General features: G+C 42.6%; 1 protein-coding gene across 1 annotated transcript in view; it reads right to left on the bottom strand.

Moving 5' to 3' along the window:
- Positions 1–19,728, bottom strand: part of LOC137433895 (protein TANC2) — a 471,451-nt gene that overhangs the window by 242,051 nt on the left and 209,672 nt on the right. Inside the window, exons 5-6 of the mRNA XM_068126367.2 lie at positions 5,298–5,380; positions 2,905–3,190 (exon numbers count right to left, since the gene is read on the bottom strand). Coding sequence (XP_067982468.2) covers positions 2,905–3,190; positions 5,298–5,380 — 369 coding nt within the window. The remainder of the gene's footprint in view (positions 1–2,904; positions 3,191–5,297; positions 5,381–19,728) is intronic.

Here is a 19,728-nt window from a genome sequence, read left to right on the forward strand (position 1 = left end):
TCTCCCGCTCCCTTTATTGTATGTTTTGTGTGTCCATTTGTCTTTTTTGTGATTGATGTTAGGTCTTACACGAGCCTCGATGTTGTATACAAAAAAAAAAAAAAAAAAAAAAAAAAAATGATGTGTGTGTGTGTGTGTGTGTGTGTGTGCGTGCATGTGTGTGTATATGTGTGTATGTGTATGTATGTGTAAAAAGATATATGTGTGTGTGTGTGTGTGTGTGTGTGTGTGTGTGTGTGTGTGTGTGTGTGTGTGTGTGTATAAGAGAGACAGAATTGTGAGGAACAGAAAAGAAAAAACGAGATGTGTGTGTCTGTCTGTCTGGGCCGTGACTTTTTTAACCATACGAGTTTTGTCATCACATTTTCACCAAAGATTTATTGTGATATGGAGACGGCAAATTAATAATTTTGTCAAAAGGTAAAAAGGTTAAAGGTCAGCATCACATAAAATCATCAATATTCATCCAATTAACAGGGAATTTTAAGAATTTGTATATTGGGTCAATGAATTGGTTCAATCAAAAGCTAGAAATATTTTTTTGAAGGTTGCATAAAATCGTCAAGTTTCATCTTGTAATTTTTTTTGAAACTGTTTTCTTTATTTTGAAAGAATGGAAGAAGAAGAAGAAGAAGACGTCTGAATACAAATGGGCTTGGCCGTGCTTTGCATTATTTTATTTATTTATTTTTCCCGAAAATCGAGGCTCGTGGAAGAGCTAAAACATTGAACATGACAACATGCACAGACACGTAAAACATACAATGAAGGGAGTGGGAGACAAGAGGTGGAGGGAGAGGGAAGCACACAAGCACAAAAACAGTAGATAACAAAGACGTCGGTAGATCTGTGGAAGGGGGAGGGCTGGGGAGAAGGGAGGGGTACACGGTGTAAAGGAAATAAACACAACTCGGAATTTCACGACTGGGAATTTCGGGAAAGAAGTTGGGGATTGAAAGACGCGGATTTGGGGTGTTTTAACAGGGATAGAAAAAAATCAAGGTTTTGGATGGGGGAAGACAAGAGATGGTGGTGAACAGCTGTTTTAAAGACCTGGAGGGAGGAGAGGGATTGAAGAGAGTGTGGGAGTTTGTTCCAGAGGCGGGAGAAAAGAGGAAGGAAGGAGTGAAGGTGAGCAGAGAGTCTTGATTTTGGCAATTACACCAGAAGAAAGTTGCTGGCAGATCTTGTGCGTCCTGCAGGAATATTTGGGGGACAGAGCACAGACAGAGCAGGGGGAGAAAGGCCAGAGAGGAGTCGGTAGAAGACAGAAACACCACCTACCTGCCTGCGGTGACAGAGAAAGGCCCTCAGAATCAGCTTCATCGCGGCAGATTCCAATGATTCTGAAAGCTTTGGTAAATTCTGAATTTTCAGATCCTTTCTAGTTGAATTTATCATCGGGCATCAATTACTCTCTGTATATTTTGTACATGTAGGTTGAGGCTCATGGAAGAGCTGAATGACAGAGGAGTGACATTGAGTACTGCAATGGAGCGGACAGAGTTACCTGGCATACAAGGCAGGACAAAAAAATAGGGAAGTTGCGAACACACAGACAGCTTCAGTATCAATGTACAGATGGGACAAGGAAACCGAGTGAGCTGGAGAAGACATGGAATGTGTAAGCAGACAGAAACAGCTTAAAAACAGGGTCAGTATGGAAAAATGTGATTGGACAAGATATGGGGGCCTGTGAGAATATAATACGTTGTGGTATAAGATCAGAGATAACATAAGATGGTGATGGCTCAGGAATGGAGAGGAGACCATGATTGCACAGACTCAGTGAATGTGATTCAACATTTGAGAGAAGGAGCAGCCAAAAAAGTGGAGGTGAACACTTAGGTTATAATTGGGGAGTTAACAAGGTTTGAGTTGCTATCAGAGTGAGTGCGTCCTGCTCAGATTCATGAAGCAAAAATCGCCGAAAGGATGAAACAAGTAATGAGGCGATAGACAACTGCATATCCACCAACCTGTCTGCAATGGGAGAGGAAGCGTCCTTGCATTTCAAACTCCTGTTGAGCAACACCAATTACCCTTAGGAAATGGATTCCACCACATCTCGAGGTTCAAAGTGAGATCCCGCAGCACCAGCCGACAGATGCCATCCAGATTACATGTCACTGTGGACGAAGGCTGTTCATTATTTAGAGCTGATAGTAGCTGAGGAATGGTTTAGCACAATAGGAGGACACCAAGGAGTCTCCCAGTCCTGGAGGAAAACTTGAATATGTGATCAGCTCAGGAAAGGTCAGGCCAGATTTCCAGTTCAAGTTGTTCCAATGATTGCATCTCTGGCAGAGGTTGATTGCAGAAGTAAACTGGTATGTTAGCTACATGGTCTTTCTGTAGATTTAGAGCTACAGTGTAGGACATATTCTTGAATAACATATTCAAAGTGATTGACAAGCTTTGTATTTTCTCCAAATCGGCAGACAAGGATACTGCTGGCAGCCTGTCTGTCATTGTTGCGAGAGACTTTCCGACAAACAGTGGCGTCATGTGCAAAGATCGAGTTAACAACACTTGCTCAACAATCACAGTTCAACAACAAATCCGTTAAACCCCCTTATACATAAATCGACAATCGTATAATGATAATGTTAAGAACAAACAACCAACCCTTTCTCAAAAACATTGTTAATAACACTTCATACAAAATTGAGGTAGCTATCTGGCTAACTATCATGTTGCTTGCCTGCCCTATTGTCAACATATTGGCACGACTTGAGGAATTACATTTCCAATGAATATGAAGCAAAAGTAACTTGGTAAGGCCCATTATTACAGCAATGTCACAAACATTGAAGAATTGGCACCCCGTCCTCCACCATGGCATTTACCATATGTTACTGTAATCCAGGTAAGTCTCAACATTTGCCATCCCAGCTCTCTCACCTGCTACAGAGTTGGGCCGAGGAGCTAGTGGTGCAGCGAGGCAAGCCACTCTTCCAGGAGTAAGCTCAAGGCCACGTTCGGCACTGCGGCTCAGGCTGAACGTGGAAGGAACCGTGGCCGGGGCAAGTGGAGTGACCCCATCTGCAGAGCGCACTTGACGGTGCACCCGTAGGCCACCCGATTTACGTCCTGGCCTAGGTCTGGCACCAGTGTCACACGAGTAATGTAGAGGTGCCAGATCTTCAGGGGGACTGCGACCGTCTCCCTCAGGACTTGTTAGATCATCCTTCAAGCGTTACAGGGTACAGCAGGGAGTTTCTTTCACTCACAAAAGGACTTCAAGAAGCATTATTAAATAATTCATAAAATAACCAAAAAGATGATTTTGTATTATGCTGTGTCTTGGAATATCAGGATCATTTTCTATCTGGATCTTAGAATATGAAGCTGAAGCACGTTCCTAAATTCTACAAACAACCGCAACACATCTATAGACACAGTCACATGAAACACAGAGGGAAGGGTGAAAAGAAAATGGATCAAGTTTGGGCCAGTTCATTAAAGTGGGTTTCTTTTATGGCAAAACTAGGAACTGAAACTTGTACTGAAAAAAAGGTTTTTTAGTGTGAAGGAAGGGGAGTGAATATTTATAAGTTGTGTCCAAGTTCCAAGTTTGAGTCCAGAGAGTCAGCAAATACTGAGAACAGGAAAGTCCATCGGGAATTTGGCAGTGTACCAGGCCCGAGGCACAACGGGTACCTTTGGCAGTACGAAGAGGAATGTGCACCACAAGCGGAACAGCTATCGGATGGTCAGGCAGACGATGGTACTCCCGGGTGGGTGGTACTCGTTAGCCCTGATCGGCAATCTGCCGAGGAGAAGGACAACTCTGATTTCAAACCCGGGTGAGTTGAGCTCGTTAGCCTTGGTCGGCAATCGACCAAAATGGGGGTAGAGGCACTGTTGTCTCAAAGCAGACTAGTTCACCCTTCCCGGCCATTTTTGTTCTGTGAAGAGACAACTTTTTACATTTGTCTTGTTTCAATCCAAGGGGTTGGTCGTTTATGCTTTTGTTTTTTGTGTAGCCCCCACCTCGAGTGGCCTTCTGGCTTTGTGGCGGGCAATATCCCATTGAAAAAAAAAAAAAAGAAGAAGATATTGTAGGGCCACATTCAATTCAAAGTTGGTAAATATTGCAGGATCGATAATGCAACTCATCCCAGTTCAAAAAAAGTCAGGAAGCACAAAAAGAACCAGCATTAGAATCTGAATGATGTTAATTTAAACCTTAACGTCCATGTTCATGTCCAAAGAGGTTGAATCTTGACTGCGGTGGATTTGTGCCGGGCACGATGATGCAAGGAGACTCCAGTTTTGCTTGAAGGCAAATTGCATTTCAGCTCGAAATCCCAAGACAAAATTTCTCTCAAATATATTACAAGTCATAATTCAGTGAAGTATTTGCCCTCCCAAAAACAGAGCCTGGAAATTACAAGCAGCACGATACCTCATTATTTTCATTCCTGTCATTGCATTTGTGAAGGGGATGGATTTCATGAATAAGAAAAACTACCATTTTTGAAGCAGCGGAAGCAGGGATTTCTGCATCTTCGAACATACCATATTTCGGATCCGGGGAGGTAACGTTGACCGTCACGCCTGCATTCATATCGTGGATATTAAAGGTTCTAGGTCTTTTAAAAAAGCAGCCAATTGTGTACTGAATTCCCTGTTTGTGTTTAGCACCTGCAGTAGATGAGAAGTGTGGCGCAGGTACGATGACCCAAAATGGCCTCTTCCTATACCTTAGGCTTGCCTTTTTTGCAGCAATTTCTTCAAGGATAACAGAAGTCAAGGTTTCATTGAAGTAAGAGACAGCTAAACAAACATTAAATTGAGGTTGGTTGATTTCGAGTATGTTGCTCAACCTATCAGCCTTCTTTATAAACAGCGACATGTGAGTAAGGTGGTTTCAGATGCTAAAATGAACAAACCAATGAAGTAAAATACAAGTCAATTAAAAACTTCTGCCGGTGTGCAAATAACATTTTAACACCCGTATCCTTCTTCATCATACATGTCCTACTTTTAAACAATCATATCCTTCCTTTATTCCAATCCTCGATTTTCAAAACTTCTCACTCTTTGCTATCCAACAACTTCAACCCAATCATAAATATCCTGGGGTCCTATCAACTCTTTTCTTTTCCTGTTACAACTAAATTATTATCCTTCAGTGCAATTATTCCCACTGAAAGGATGCAATTAAAATAAGGGATGGTGCTGCAGCAAGTGAGAATGTAGCAAGGATGAAAAAAAAAGATTGAGGAAAAGGAGAAGATGAGAAGGAAAAAAAAGCGAGATAGACAAGTAAGCAAGAATGACAGGCTGACCTGCGGAGTTGGAGTTTCTCGAATCAGAGCCAGCGGACATCCTACGGTACGCTCCGAGTACGTGTTTGAACGAGTGATGGTGGCTGAAGGACAGAGAGAAAACAATGGTCCGGGTTAAAATAATCGTGCAAGATGCTTCTTGCTCAAGAATAACCCATGACCCAATGGCCCAAACACACCTTCCATTGCCCACCTCAACATTTCTGGCACAGAGGTTGCAGTGTTCGCGTGATCCCAGGAGTAATTCCTATGAATTCAGCAACCGCCATACTAACGAGACAACCCATGAATTCCCCCAGCTTGTGAATTCTACTGTGCACTGTGGTTAGAGTCCCTGTTCCATGTCAGATCTGGAACAGATCATGGGAGCTTTTCATACCCCCACCCCCCCCTCCGTGTCTGCCAACCATTGATCTATAATTTATTGCTCTCGTCGTCTCAGAAATGCGTTACCTGCGGCATGGTGGGACTCAAACTCTCTGAGCCAATAAATTGCACAGCTGCAAATGTCGGAAGGGCAAACGCATCTTTCACTTTCAAATTAGAGTGCACATGCATGCTGCCAGAGCAATGCAATGCACATGTAAACAGCTTGCACTTGAGCAGAACCTTTTTTCCTTGCCAAAAGACTAAGGCTGCTAGAAAATGGAGAATGTAGCTCACATCAAAGTAGCAGTTGTTGGGAGAGCACATTTGTCTGTTTCTTCCTTGTACAATGTACATGCGCCCTTGCAATCAAAGACATATTTCTCTCCTATCCTTCTGATGTCACGGATGTTGTCTTGGGATTATGCAAATTAAGCATTTGCGAAATGCACCTGTCGTAATGTGGAGCGAAACAATTCCAGGTCAAGCTTTACATTGTCAAGCAAATTTTCTCTACACGAATTAAGATAGACATACATATTGAAGGCTGAGACGGGGCCAAGCTTACACATACAGTATATTACTGTGTGTGTGTGTGTGTGTGTTTGCGTTGCGTGTGCGTGCGTTGCATGTGTGTGTGTGTGTGTATGTGTGTGTGTGTGTGTGTATGTTATACAGTGCCTTCAGAAAGTATTCACACCCCTTGACTTTTTCACATTTTGTTGTTTCAGCCTGAATTTAAAATAGATTAGATTGACATTTTTTTTCTGTCACGGATATACACATAACACCCCATATTGTCAAAGTGGATTTTTTTTTTTTTTTTAGAACATTTTCCCAAATAATGAAAAGCTGAAATGTTTTGAGTCAATAAGTTTTCAACCCCTTTGCAATGACACTCCACATTGAGTTCAGGTGAATCCATTCTCCTTTGATCATCCTTGTGATGTCTCTACAACTTGATTGGAGTCCACCTGTGACCATTTCAATTGATTGGCCATGATTTAGAAGGAAACACAAAAATTATGTGGTCAGATCAGACGAAAATGGAACTCTTTGGCCTGAATGCAAAGCGTTACGTCTGGCGGAATCTACGTCTGGTACAGCTCATCACACATCTAACACCATCCCTACCATGAAGATTGGTGGTGGCAGCATCATGCTATGGGGATGCTTTTCAATGGCAGGGACAGTGAGACTTGTAAGGATAGAGAGACCAATTAATGGAGCCAAATACAGGCAAATCCTTGCGGAGAACCTGCTTCAGAGCACAAAAGACGTTAAACTGTGGCAAAGATTGACTTTTCAACAGGACAATGACTGCAAGCATAATGGCTGCAGAACAAGAATGTGAAAGTCTTTGTATGGCCTAGCCAAAGCGCAGACTTGAATCCCATTGAGAATCTGTAGAAAGACTTGAGGATTCAGTTCACCGATGCTCTCCATCCAACTTGACAGAGCTTGAGCAAATCTGGAAAGAAGAATGTGAGAAACTCCTGAAATCCAGATGTGCAAAGCTGATACAGACATACCCAAGAAGACTCAAAGCTGTATTCGCTGCCAAAGCTGCTTCTATGAAATATTCTCAGGGGGTTGAATATTTTTGTAAATTAGATATTTCTGTATTTCATTTTTAATTATTTTATATAAATGTCTAAAAAAATTCCACTTTGATATTATGGGGTATTACGTGAATATCAGTGAAAAAATATTCTCAATTGAATCCATTTTTAATTCAAGCTGCAACACAACAAAATGTGATAGAAGTCAAGGGGTGTGAATACTTTCTGATGTACATCCACGCACACGCACACACACACACGCACGCACGCACACACACACACACACACACACACACACACACACACACACACACACACACAATCTTTCTCTCTAAAGTTTTAAAGTGCAGGCGTCAACACCGCCTCATAGGGCTTTGTTAGTACTTTTAATGCCTCCACCCCAAAGCTGGCCGGAGGCATTTTGTTTTCGGGTTGTCCGTCCGTCCGTTTGTTCGTTCATCCGTCCATCCGGGCTAAACTACCACATGTCCGATTGAGACAAAACTTTCAGGGTAGGAGTGACACCAACGCAGAAGGTTTTTATGATAATTGTGACGTCATAGGTCACGTGGTATGGCAGCCAAATTGGATTAAACGCAAATAATTAAAAAAATATTTCTCGGAAACCGCTGAATGGAAAAATTTAAAACTTGGCACATTGTCAAGTACTCTCAATGGGGAACAAAAGCATGATAATGATGACATCATTGGTGAAGTGGTATACCAGCCAAAAATGTTTTAATCAAATTCCTTCTCCGAAAAATCTGAAATTGCATGCACATGATCTATGACCCATTTTTATTGAAATATTACATTTATGACATAATATGTTACATGGTTTGGCAGCCATATTGGATTGAAAGAAAATATGAAATAATTATATCTCTGAAACTGCTTACCCTATCGATGTGAAATTTTACAAATATGTATCATCTAATACCATTGTTGCCTATAGTTTGAAAATGATGTTGTTGTAGCTCATGTGGGTTGGCAGCCATCTTAGATAGAAAAACGAACCTTAATCGACCAACACGAAACTTCACAAACGTGATCCCCCACCCATACATATGCAGAATGTAAATTTTTTAGGTCATATGTCACGTGGTGTGGCAGCCATATAAACTTGAAAGCCGATATTTAAAAAAATCCCTTCTCTGAAACCACTTCACAGATCGATGTGAAACCTGTCATGGCTGGTGAAAATGTGATACTTGAAAACAGCTGAAGGGATTTAAATCAAACTAGTTTATTCTTAGGACAGTGCACGAGGGCATCTACCCATTGTGGGACTATGCAGAGGAATATAGGCGACACAGTTGCATTGCTCTAGTTTGACATTTGTCCACTATATCCTCTCCCACAATCCCCTTTGCATCTTTGCGTGGCATTCCTTGCCTTTTGAGAGGCTGTTCCATCGAATTAAAGATTTCCAATTTTATTTCTGGCCAACCATTGAGCTGCACTCCGGCCCATTTCCTGAGAATGCTAACCACGTGGAAAGAAAAAAAAAGTCAGATTATATTTCCTGGACACCAGTGGAGTTGTCAATGTGGTTGTGTAGATTGTCAATTCAGAGGGAAGACCAAAGCTTGATTTCCTATTTTGTCTATCTTGGTTCTTGGGGTAAAATGACTGGGAAAGATACACAAATTAATTTTTTATTATGATGTAAAATGGCTGGTTAGATCCACAAATATTCCTGGATAACTGCTCTGAACCTCCACTCATTCGTATTCTGCCATTGTCCACCTGTGTTACCAACTTCAGTCTCTTCAATCTCATTCTTCCTTCTATGTAGGGCTTCAAGACAGCTGTTCACAACAATATCAGGTAATCATCCATCCATACACATGATCTATTTGAGCCTCATTAACGCTCTCCAAACCCACCTCTTTCAGGGTTTCCAGGTTATCCATCCCCCTCCCCTCTCCCATCCCACTCCATTACCCTTTTCGTTTTTTTTTTGTTCCATTTCTGCTTCTTCTCCAGTTTTCCCTTGCACTTCTGTGATTGAGAGTTTGCACCAGTACCCAGCTTTTTCACTCCGGGTGTCCGTCCTTCCCTCCTCTCCCCTTGCTCTCACTCTTCCCCATGTCCTTTCTTCTTCAAAGACTTCCTCCATTTTATCCCATTGCCCTGCTTCTGGGGTGTTTCCTACCCCTTCCCCATTTCTCTTATTTTATGGTTGTGCTATGTCCTGGTACATTGTGTTCTAGCTCCTCCACAGCCTCAACTCTGTATACAACAAAAAAGCTTAACTCAAAATGAGGGCATATTCAAATGTGAGCATATTGCAATCCACCTGCTTATGATTTAAACAAAAAGGAACAAGAACTAGCAAGCTGGTGAAAAACAAAACACTCATAAATGTGAGGTTTAGAGGATCATCTTCCTTCATAAAATCTCCATGCTACATTTCTGTACATTCAACCTCCAAAACTAAATTAATGTAGGAGAACAGCTAAAAAGAAACAAAATCCTGATAGAATGGCCTTGCCCTACGGTCGGAATGTTATGGCAACTATGTTTTTCTTGGCCTAATTGGAGGCAATTTATTTTGACAAATCACATACTGCCATGACACCTACAGACAAATTTAGCCATGATGGCACAATCTTAATTATATTCATGGTTGAATATAACCTCTGATTTTAAATAGTAATTAAATTTTGATTTTATAACTGTTGTTGATAAAACCATCTAAAATAGAGCATTTGTGGGTTTTTGTCTGTCTGTTCCGCTCTGCCGTCAGTTAACTCTATCAACCAGCTATCCTCTGTCTGATAACCAATGTTAACCTGTCATCCTCTGTCATTTACCTCTTCCATGAGTCCCGACGACTTCTGCAGATTGAGAGAAAAAAAAAAACACTCAGTTGCCTTCGTTAATTTAGTTTGGAGCTCAGAGAAATAGGGATGCATCGTTACTCAATAATTCTCCCAGCGCCATGTTCTAAAAGAACGATATGATTGAGACCAAAAAATGCAATAGCAATGCAGCTGCCATGTGGGTATATTAACAAAAGGTAAATGACAATATGAGTTTCCTTACAAGTAAATTTGATGCAGGAGGAGGCCATTAGGCCCATCAAAGCCTCGCCAGACTATGGTTGTTTGTCCGTGCTCTCTCCTATTTAATAAATGTTGAGCATCAAGCAAAGAAGGAACACGCACCATTTTAAAAGTCTTTGGAATGATTCGGCCGGAATTTGTACCGCCAACCTCCCGGACTCAGAGCGGATGCTCTAACAATTATGCTACCAAACCTAGTAAACTGGAGACCAGAAGGTTGGTATAATGGCAGGGTATTGAAGACCTGGGACACTAGACCAGTGTAATCTATGATTAGCCACACCAGATGAAGTGTAGTCTTGAACCTTTGTCTTGTTTCATTATTCTGAGTTGGTTATACCTCCTCTGAAATCCCCATTCTATATCTTTCACAAGTTGTGTGAATATAGGAACAACATAAGATACTTTGGTGTTGGAAGAGGGCAGCTGTCCTAGTAGAATAACCCTTTCATAATCTGTTGAGCTAAAAATAGCCATAATAATCCAAGGACACATGGGGGTGAACAAGCTGCACACAAGATGAATGAAACACAGCAAGAGGAAGGGGATGGCGGGGATGAAACACAAAATGAATAAACCAACCGGCAACTACGAAAGAAAAAGAGATGTGAGGGAGAGGGGGAAAAATCACAAAAAATAATAACAATTGGAGGGGGAGCATACACCAGACAGTCACGACAAGGTGCCACCAGGTCTTTGAAGAAGGAGACAAGTTTCAGAGTTCAGCCTTGAGGTTGGCCATATGGTATTTTCTGGCTTTCCTGAGTGGACTCATACTTGGTCTGGTCTTTGTAGAATGACCTGAGATCGCCTTCGGTCAGATATGCCTTTCAGGAAGAGAAGGCAAGTTGTATGATGGCAACTGCCTCACCACATGATTTTGTGTACCAGGGGTGAGAGAATAGGTACAATAACTGCAGAGATGATATAAATCCATACACAAGGGAAAGAAAGTTTGTGTGGAAGGTTTTTCGGGCATTATTCATATCAGGAGAGGTGGACATGAAGCACCAGTTTTCACATGAGAGGGCAGTTTGCAGTCCCCGCCATGCAGCTCGAATGAACTGCCGGACTCAATGGTGCTGAGGCAGCTGTCTAACAATAGCCAGAGATGTGTTGACTCTCACAGACACATGATAAGGAGAACCTATTGGGGCAGAAGAGGAACAGGAGACATTGGTAGGAAAATTCATCATTACCAAGTCCAGAAGGGAGAACAAGCCACAAAATAAATCTGGGTGGGAAAGTTCACTGATTGCGTGAGGGCCATGGAGTCACAGTGGTCCTTTGCTGCAATGGCATGGCTGGTCGAAGATGTAGCAACATCCAGCCAAATGGCATGGTGACAGTTGAAATCACTGCATATGAGGAAGAGAGAGTTGGGATGGGTGGTTATAAGATGGTTCATGTTGGCAGAGGAAAATTTGAGTAAACCAAAGGTGGGTTGGTAGCTTCCGAATCATTTGCCTCTTGCATGGTCTCAGATTTATACCTCTTCAATTGAAATTCCATTCCTGACTCCAAATTATTTCACACACAAAACTAGCACAATCTTTGTCAAGCTCCATAATTCATGTTTTCATGGCTCACCTCCATTCCTTTATCTCCCTTAACTCACATCGTGAAGCAAATGATTATTTGTGTCCATGTAATCGATAAGGTTTGATTCCTTTCGTTCCATCAAGAAGAATGCTCCTAGCTAGCTTATGTTTGCATTGGAAAACTAAAAGAAATCAAATAAAATATCAACACAGGTGGAAGAAAATAGGCTCATCATGATTGTTCCACATCCCAAACCAAGTACCCTCCATGATACCAACCCCACACCAAATCCAACCTGACAACTACTCAATGAGAAGGGGAAGGTGAACATTGGGGGCAGGCAGGGGTAAAGACGTACAACACAGACAACGTCAACAATCTCAAGATTTGTGGAGTTTTTATTTCTTTAATTATTTAAGGGTGCGGCAGTTAGGCGAGTGTTGCAGAAACATGGGCATGCCGACACTTGACAATACTCATACGTTAAATATAATCAATATCCGGATATACCTATACAGCATAACATTCACAGATTGTTCAATGTAATCCTTTACCTGCAACACTCAATTACTAGTGGTTATAGGTATACCTATCCAAATCTATTATAAAGCTTTGTAAAAGTCCTGCTGGGACCACTCTATAGATTACTGACTGTTTGAAGCTCTCGTCTGATGTAATCTCAATCTATGTTCATGGTTCTGTCACCGTCAATCCTGGTAACAAAAATCTTTCTTCCTTTCATAATTTGAAACATTACTATGAGATATCATTGAAATCACCTTGTCAGACTATTGCTTAACCATGTTTTAAATTTTAAAAACCAATCATATAAGCATATAAAACAATATTTAGAGAGGTATTTTCCTTTAAAATGAATGTAGCATTTTCTTTGTTTACAAATATTGATATGTATCGGTGGTAGAAAACCATTTTTTTACTGAATTCAGTGTAATAGCACAAATAGTGAAGTTATAATAAAAATGTTCTCGCTATGTTAACTGAATTTGTGTGGTGCAATTGCCACTGTTCAGCATTGCTCACAGTGGTGACATTAAGTGGCCACCAGCATACAGATGCGCTATCAGTATCCTGGTTTGATGGGATTCTGTGCAGACATAGTGGATAGCATGCTCCTCTCACATGCAAGGTGACCCCGGTTTGCTTCCCAGGTGGAGCAAACTTTAGGAAAGTTTCCTTATTCCAATTGCCTCCATTTATCTCATTGTAAATAGGATCCCGGTTGTTAATCTTTCAGCAGATCACTTTCTGACGTAATGGTTTAGCTAGGAAGAAAAGCGCTTGTAACTCCCTGTCCTTCAATTTGAATCATGTCGGGGTCACTTATGTAGCGTGGAAGAAAAGACGTCCGAGGCATTTGGATTCTCAGTCAATTCTCTTTATTCAAACTGTCCAAACCCCACTCCTCCTTCTTCCGGCTAACCTGGTACTGGGCATTCCTCGATCAACCTGAAATTAAACCTACTAGGGCATTGCCCGTACTATATCTATATCTAAAATTATATCCCCCCCCTCTATTTACATGAAATGGTTTGGTCCAAAGCGAACGGCTTGCGAGTACGGTGACAATCCCCCCCCCCTCTATTTACATGCAATGGTTTGGTCCAAAGCGAACGGCTTCCGGAGTTTGGTAAAGAAATCGCCATCGCGTGCACAAACGCGCAGGAAAGCGAATGAATCGCAAATTCGGTTTTATTAGTTTTAAAACATAGTTTAACGCCAACATAGTTTGCAAACGTGAAATAAATGAATACGCTCTCAAATGTGCCATCCGAGGCAGAGTGTGTCCTCCACGTTCGGCACACGCGATCGTTCGCTGCTCTCTGATTGGTTGAATCGTTTTTTGGACATAGCTCGGTAAGTAATTGTCCGATTAATATGAAACCTTGAAAAGGCACATCCTCGGGTCCCCAGCAATATACCTGGCAAGTTAAAAGTATATCGGACCCGTGGTTGTCGAGAAACAGCGGTCACAGACAAACGTACAGACGTACAAACGTACAGACGTACAGAGATTACTGGAATTATAGATAGATTATAAAATCAAAAGCGAGCTATTGCCGCTACAATGGTTCTGCCAGTGTGCAAAGCGAATTGTCTTGTCTTCTCAGATATTCCTCGACACCAAGTTACCCTACTTGTTATTTCAGAGTATGGCAGCAGCTTCTACATCACATAAAACAAATTCAGGCACCCAGGTGTTCACATGGTTCATCCAAGCCTGGTGTTGGCTTAGCGGTCAGGGTGCCGGCTTGGAATCTTAGGATCCTGGGTTCGAATCCCGATCGATCGCTGAATTAACGCCAGGGGGGTTGACTCAGCCTGTCATCCTTCCGAGGTCGGCAAATTGAGTACCAGCTTGCTGGGATGAATGATCCCGGTGTGTACCCCGATTTAGAATAGGTACACCGTATCCCTGCGCATCATAAGAGGTGACTGAGGGTTGGCGTCAGGAATGGCATCCGGCCATAACAACATTGCCTCAAAAAGGGAACCATGATGGTCATGGGGCCCACAAGGCTAACCCCCACTCTAGCGGGTGAAAAATGGCCTTAAAACGATCATTCATTCATTCAATGGAAGATTTGCATATAATCGTGACTTTCAGATACTGTTACAAATACAATACTCAATCATAAGATGTGCATGAAGCAAAATTTTGAAGCTTTTTCCATGTAACATGTTTTTGTGTATGGAAGGGTTATTACCTTCGCAAAAGCGGAAGGTTATGTTTTGATCGCTGTGTATTTATTTGTATGTCTGTGTGTGTGTGTGTATGTTATTCGCATAACTCAAAAAGTATTCAACCGATTCGCATGAAATTTGGTGGGATGATTGGTTATTATACGGGACACATTTGATTAGATTTTGGGAGCAATCGGGTCAAAGGTCAAGGTCAAGGTCACGAAAAGGTCAAAATCGTATTTTTACCAAGTACAGAACAGTAGCTGCGGCGAAGGTATGCGCTCTACCGAGTGCCCGTTCTAGTTTCCATTTGTTAATGGTCATGTTATCTAGTCAGTGAAGTAACCTCTGTTTAGGTCTCCATTGCAGGTACACCTAGTCCCCCAATTACGCTCCAGATGGGTTCGTAAAAAAACATTATGTAAATCGAAAAAGCTTAAATTGAAAGCAGTTTTCCCATATTCATTATGTTATAATTTGAGGATGCGTTTCTGGTTGGTAATTTTTGCTCATCCTAACATGACCAAATGAAATATGGTACTAACTGCATAATAGTAAAATAAATCCATCCAGAACATAATTATCTGAAGATACCTAGCCGGTTTCGTGCTTTGCTGCTGGGGTTTCCTTGCTTTGCTGATGGAGTTTCCTGGATATCTGTTGAGGTTTAAGAAGGCCTAAAGTCGGTATGTTGAGAAGCCTGGACAACCTGGATCATCATCAAACTCGTGGGCACATTTCGTCGTCTTTGATCCATGAACTACATACTACGAGTTTCTCCATATTCTCCATCATTGTGTCCCTATGCTTCACAATTCTAGCAGCACTTCCTGAGGTTACACTTTCAGCACTTGGAGGTGAACCTACTAGGAGGAGCGTGCAGCATGGAGAGCAGCATTGATGGTGTGGTGTGGCTTGGCGAAATTGCACTGCGTCAAAAAACGTAAATGCTAAAATTATGAAGCGAAAATAGAAAAGTGTTTAGTACTTTGTTGATGGTGTTAAGTTGAAAAGACGTAAATAGAGGAATACCTGTTTGTCACAAATAATTTTCAAGCGACTTTTGTTAAGCAGTGTACCTCGTTATGTGCATTGTTTAATGCCGGTATACGTATGATTTGATATGTATCCAATACTTCATTATATAGTAGTTAAATGTTGAGGCTACATGATAATTACAGATGTAGAATGGAGGAGTAAAAATGTGACAAGTGTTTATCCGAGACGTTAGGTTTTATAGCTATTGGAAAGATAGGATTTTCTAAGTTATGTTTTCTGGATTACCTGACGTGTACAAACATTGTTGGCAGGAATGACTTAAGGTTGATCTTGGTCAGGTAAGCCATCCATGATGAACGAGTAAGTTGCTCGACAGTTAATGTCATGCCATATAATTCCATGTACCAGGACATAGAGGATGAATATAGCTGCAGATGAGATGGAATTAACCTTTTCACGAGAGAGAGAGAGAGAGAGAGAGCATACCATTTGTGAAGATCCAGGTTAAGGTATTCCATATTGGGTCACACTTATAGAATTTCGGGTCTTAGCTCCTGTGTCTTGGCTGGTTGCAGCAATGCCAACTCTCGGCCAGTGGTGAAGGAAGAATTGAGGGAGTGAAAATGAAACATCGAACTGCCGTAATGACGTTCATTGACTTCAAGAAGGCATTTGACTCAATTCACCGTGGAAAACTCATGCGATACTCAGAGCCTATGGCATTCCAGCATGCATTGTCCAGTCCATCAGCAATGTGTATGCCAACACCTCAGCCAGGGTCTTGTCTCCCGACTGTGAGATGGAAACCCTTCCCATTCTAACGGGCATCCTACAGGGGGACACTCTGGCCCCATAACTCTTCATAATCGTCCTGGATTACGCTCTACGCCAGGCAATCACAGGAAGAGAGGAAGTGTATGGCTTCACAATCGCCCTCAGGAAGAGCAGACGAGTTGGCCCGGTGACGGTGACAGATTTTGACTTCGCTGACGACATTGCCCTCGTGTCCAACCATGTACAACAAGCACAGGAACTGCTCCTGAATGTAGAGCGTGAGTGTAAGAAGGTGGGCTTCGGTTTGAATGTGAAGAAGACTGAGGTGATGGCTTTCAACATCACAGATGAGGTCAGGATCTTGACACTCAAAGGTTGCACTCTGGCAGTCAATAACGACTTCAAGTACCTTGGGTCCTACATCAGCTTGACTGAGAAAGACATCCAAGTGAGGAAAGCATGAGCCTGGTGAGCTCTTCATGACCTCAAGAAGATGTGGCAATCAGGCATGCCAGTCGATCTCAAGAGAAAACTATTCGTTGCAACTGTCGAATCGATCCTCCTGTACGGCTCTGAGGCATGGACCCTCACTTCTGAACAGGAGGCAAGGTTAGACGACTGCTGCAAACGCATGCTATGGATGGCCCTGAATGTGACATGGAGAGATCATGTCAGAAATATCATACTGTATAGAGGATTACCAAGTGCCCCTCAAAAGATCAGGACTCGGAGGCTACGAATGGCAGGACACTGCGTACGGCATAGGGACCGAGCAGTTAGTAAGCTGGTGCTCTGGGAACCTGAGTATGGACAGGCCTCGAGATGGGGGCATCATTTGACATCCGTTAACAGGCTGAGGCGGAACTCACAACTTGCGACCACTGCAGAAATCAGGTCGAGTATGGAGGATCGTGGAGTTTGGCACGCCATCATAGCCCGAGGAGACTTGACGTGATTGAAGGAAGAAGGTTGAGGATGGTGGAGTTTTAATAATTTCATTCTTTAATTTGCTTTTTGTCAGCGCCCCTCCACCAACGGACATTAAAACAAGCTCCGTCGAACTGATTGATCATCTGTCCATGTACTTTTGTGTATGTGATATTTAAAAACCACAGATCATTTAGATACCACTTTCACATTGCAGATATATCGATTCCTCATGACATTATGCCAACTTGATTCGATCATGGCTGTGAATGGCTGAATTATGTTACCATGGCAACCATCTCAGTAACCTGGCTTGTGTATGCTCTATTTCAAAAAAACCTTAAATATTAACGGATTTTAAATATCACATACACAAAAGGAGATCTCGCGAGATCACGGCGAGGTCACGTCTTTTCGAAGCTGCTCCATGCGCTCACGCTTTCGAAGCTAAGTGATATTTCTCAATCGTGTTTTTGTCGAGACTGTATCTATCCTTCGGTGTATGTACCTACAGCGTATCTTTTGGAAAATTTTCGGTGCTAATTTTTCGTACATGTATACACAATCGTCGGTTAATGGTATCGAGTATTCTGCGGCCTAGTACTCGTAGGCTTGGACTACCGTACCGTCTCCGACCTTGTGGTTTGTTTTTCTCTCAGCGATTCGTCGAATGCGCTGAAATTATTTTCGTTCACTGTTTCGTCCCAGTCGTTCACCCCGTACCTCCTTGTTTAATATCTGTACTCACAAAAAAAAAAAAAAAAAAAAAAAAAACCCCAAAAAACTATTTCCTTCCCAGGTCTTATTCGTTTATTTGTTCTTTTTGTTCGTTCGTTCTTCGTTCGCGATCACGCGGTTAGAAATGTATAATCTCTCCCCTGAACAACTATTTTCTCTCATATATTATAACACCCTTTTCTTCTTTTCCTACAAAAGGATGCTTTCGTCTTGCTCACCAAATCTATTCATTCCAAAAAATATATATAATACCATCTCTTACAGTTCCTCCTTTCTACATTCCCTAAACTATCCAGAATTCCATCCCTCCTCCAGTGTCCTCAAACGTATTTTTGACTCGAAGGTCTCAAACTCATTTTGCAAAAAATGTTCGTTTCCCATGAATCGTACACTTTTCAAAATCCAATCTCACCCCTCCCCTCCAAATCCTCCCCATCACCCATCCCTTTCAAATCTCCCCCCTTGCCCCTTCCCTCCCCTCCCTCCTAAACTCCCCCCACACCCCTCCCCTCCGAGACTCTCCCTCGCTCCTCCCCTCCTAGACTCCCCTCTCACCCCTCCTCCTCAAAGCATCCTCCCTGCTTCTTCCTCCTTCCAACTTTCACCTTCATCTCCCCAAACCTTCTGCCTTGCTCTTCCCCCTCCTCAAATAACACCTCACTGTGCCTCACCCAATCTCCATCAAACCTTTTGTCCGCCCCATTCTTCCCTTTCTCCAAGCTATTCTGAAATCTCTGACACACCTTCAACAGCTCTCCCTACCTCTTCCTCCTCTTCCACATCTTACCCTACCCCTCCCCCCCCCTGTTCTGGACCCGATGCTCCCCCTTCCTCTTCATTAACGGTATGGACCTCAAACATCCGGGGCCTTCGCTCAAACTTGACTGACCTCTCCATACAGGTTGCTTCTGACAAACCAGATGTGATCTGCTTAACAGAAACTTTCCTCCTTCATGATGTCTCTGATGCCTTGGTATCTCTCCCAGGTTACTCCCTCCTCCGGTATGATAGACCTGAGCCTCGTCCTGGAGGTGGGGTTGCTATCTTTATAAAAAACTCTCTTCCTCACTCGCCCTCCACTGCCCTCTCTCCACCTCACCCCCAGGAATACCTTTGGCTACGGCTTCCCCTTCGCTCCCACCTTTTGTTCATATGTGTGTTGTACCGTCCACCAATCAGCGATGACTCCATCTACATCTCACTGTCTGATAATATGGACCAACTTCTATCTACCCATCCCAACTCTCTCTTCCTCATATGTGGTGATTTCAATTGTCACCATGCCAGTTGGCTGGGTGTGGGTACCTCTCTCACCAGCCATGGCTCTTCAGCAAAGGACTTCTGCGACTCACTGGGACTGACACAATCTGTCAATTTCCCGACCCGGATCTCAGTCAACGGAGCATCTTCTCTTCTGGATTTGGTTATGACAAACTTCCCTGAAAATGTCTGCTGCTCTTCTTCTGCTCCAATCGGCTCATCTGATCATGTGCTTGTCAAAGTGGACATCTCTCTGACCATTCTCAGAGAGCCTCCTCAGCGTCGACGAGTCTGGCATTTCACTCAGGCCAACTGGCACGGTCTTCAAGCAGCCATCAATCATCTGGACTGGTCTCCCATCTCTACCGCCTCTGACATCAACTCATCCTGGGAATTCTTTCAAAGTAAATTGCTCTCTCTCATGCACAGATTTATACCATCTCGTCTTCAGTTGTCATACCCTTCCTCCCGTCCATGGTACACGGAATC

Source organism: Myxine glutinosa, chromosome 10 (assembly GCF_964187855.1).
Source record: "Myxine glutinosa chromosome 10, kmMyxGlut1.1, whole genome shotgun sequence".
NCBI lineage: Eukaryota > Metazoa > Chordata > Myxini > Myxiniformes > Myxinidae > Myxine > Myxine glutinosa.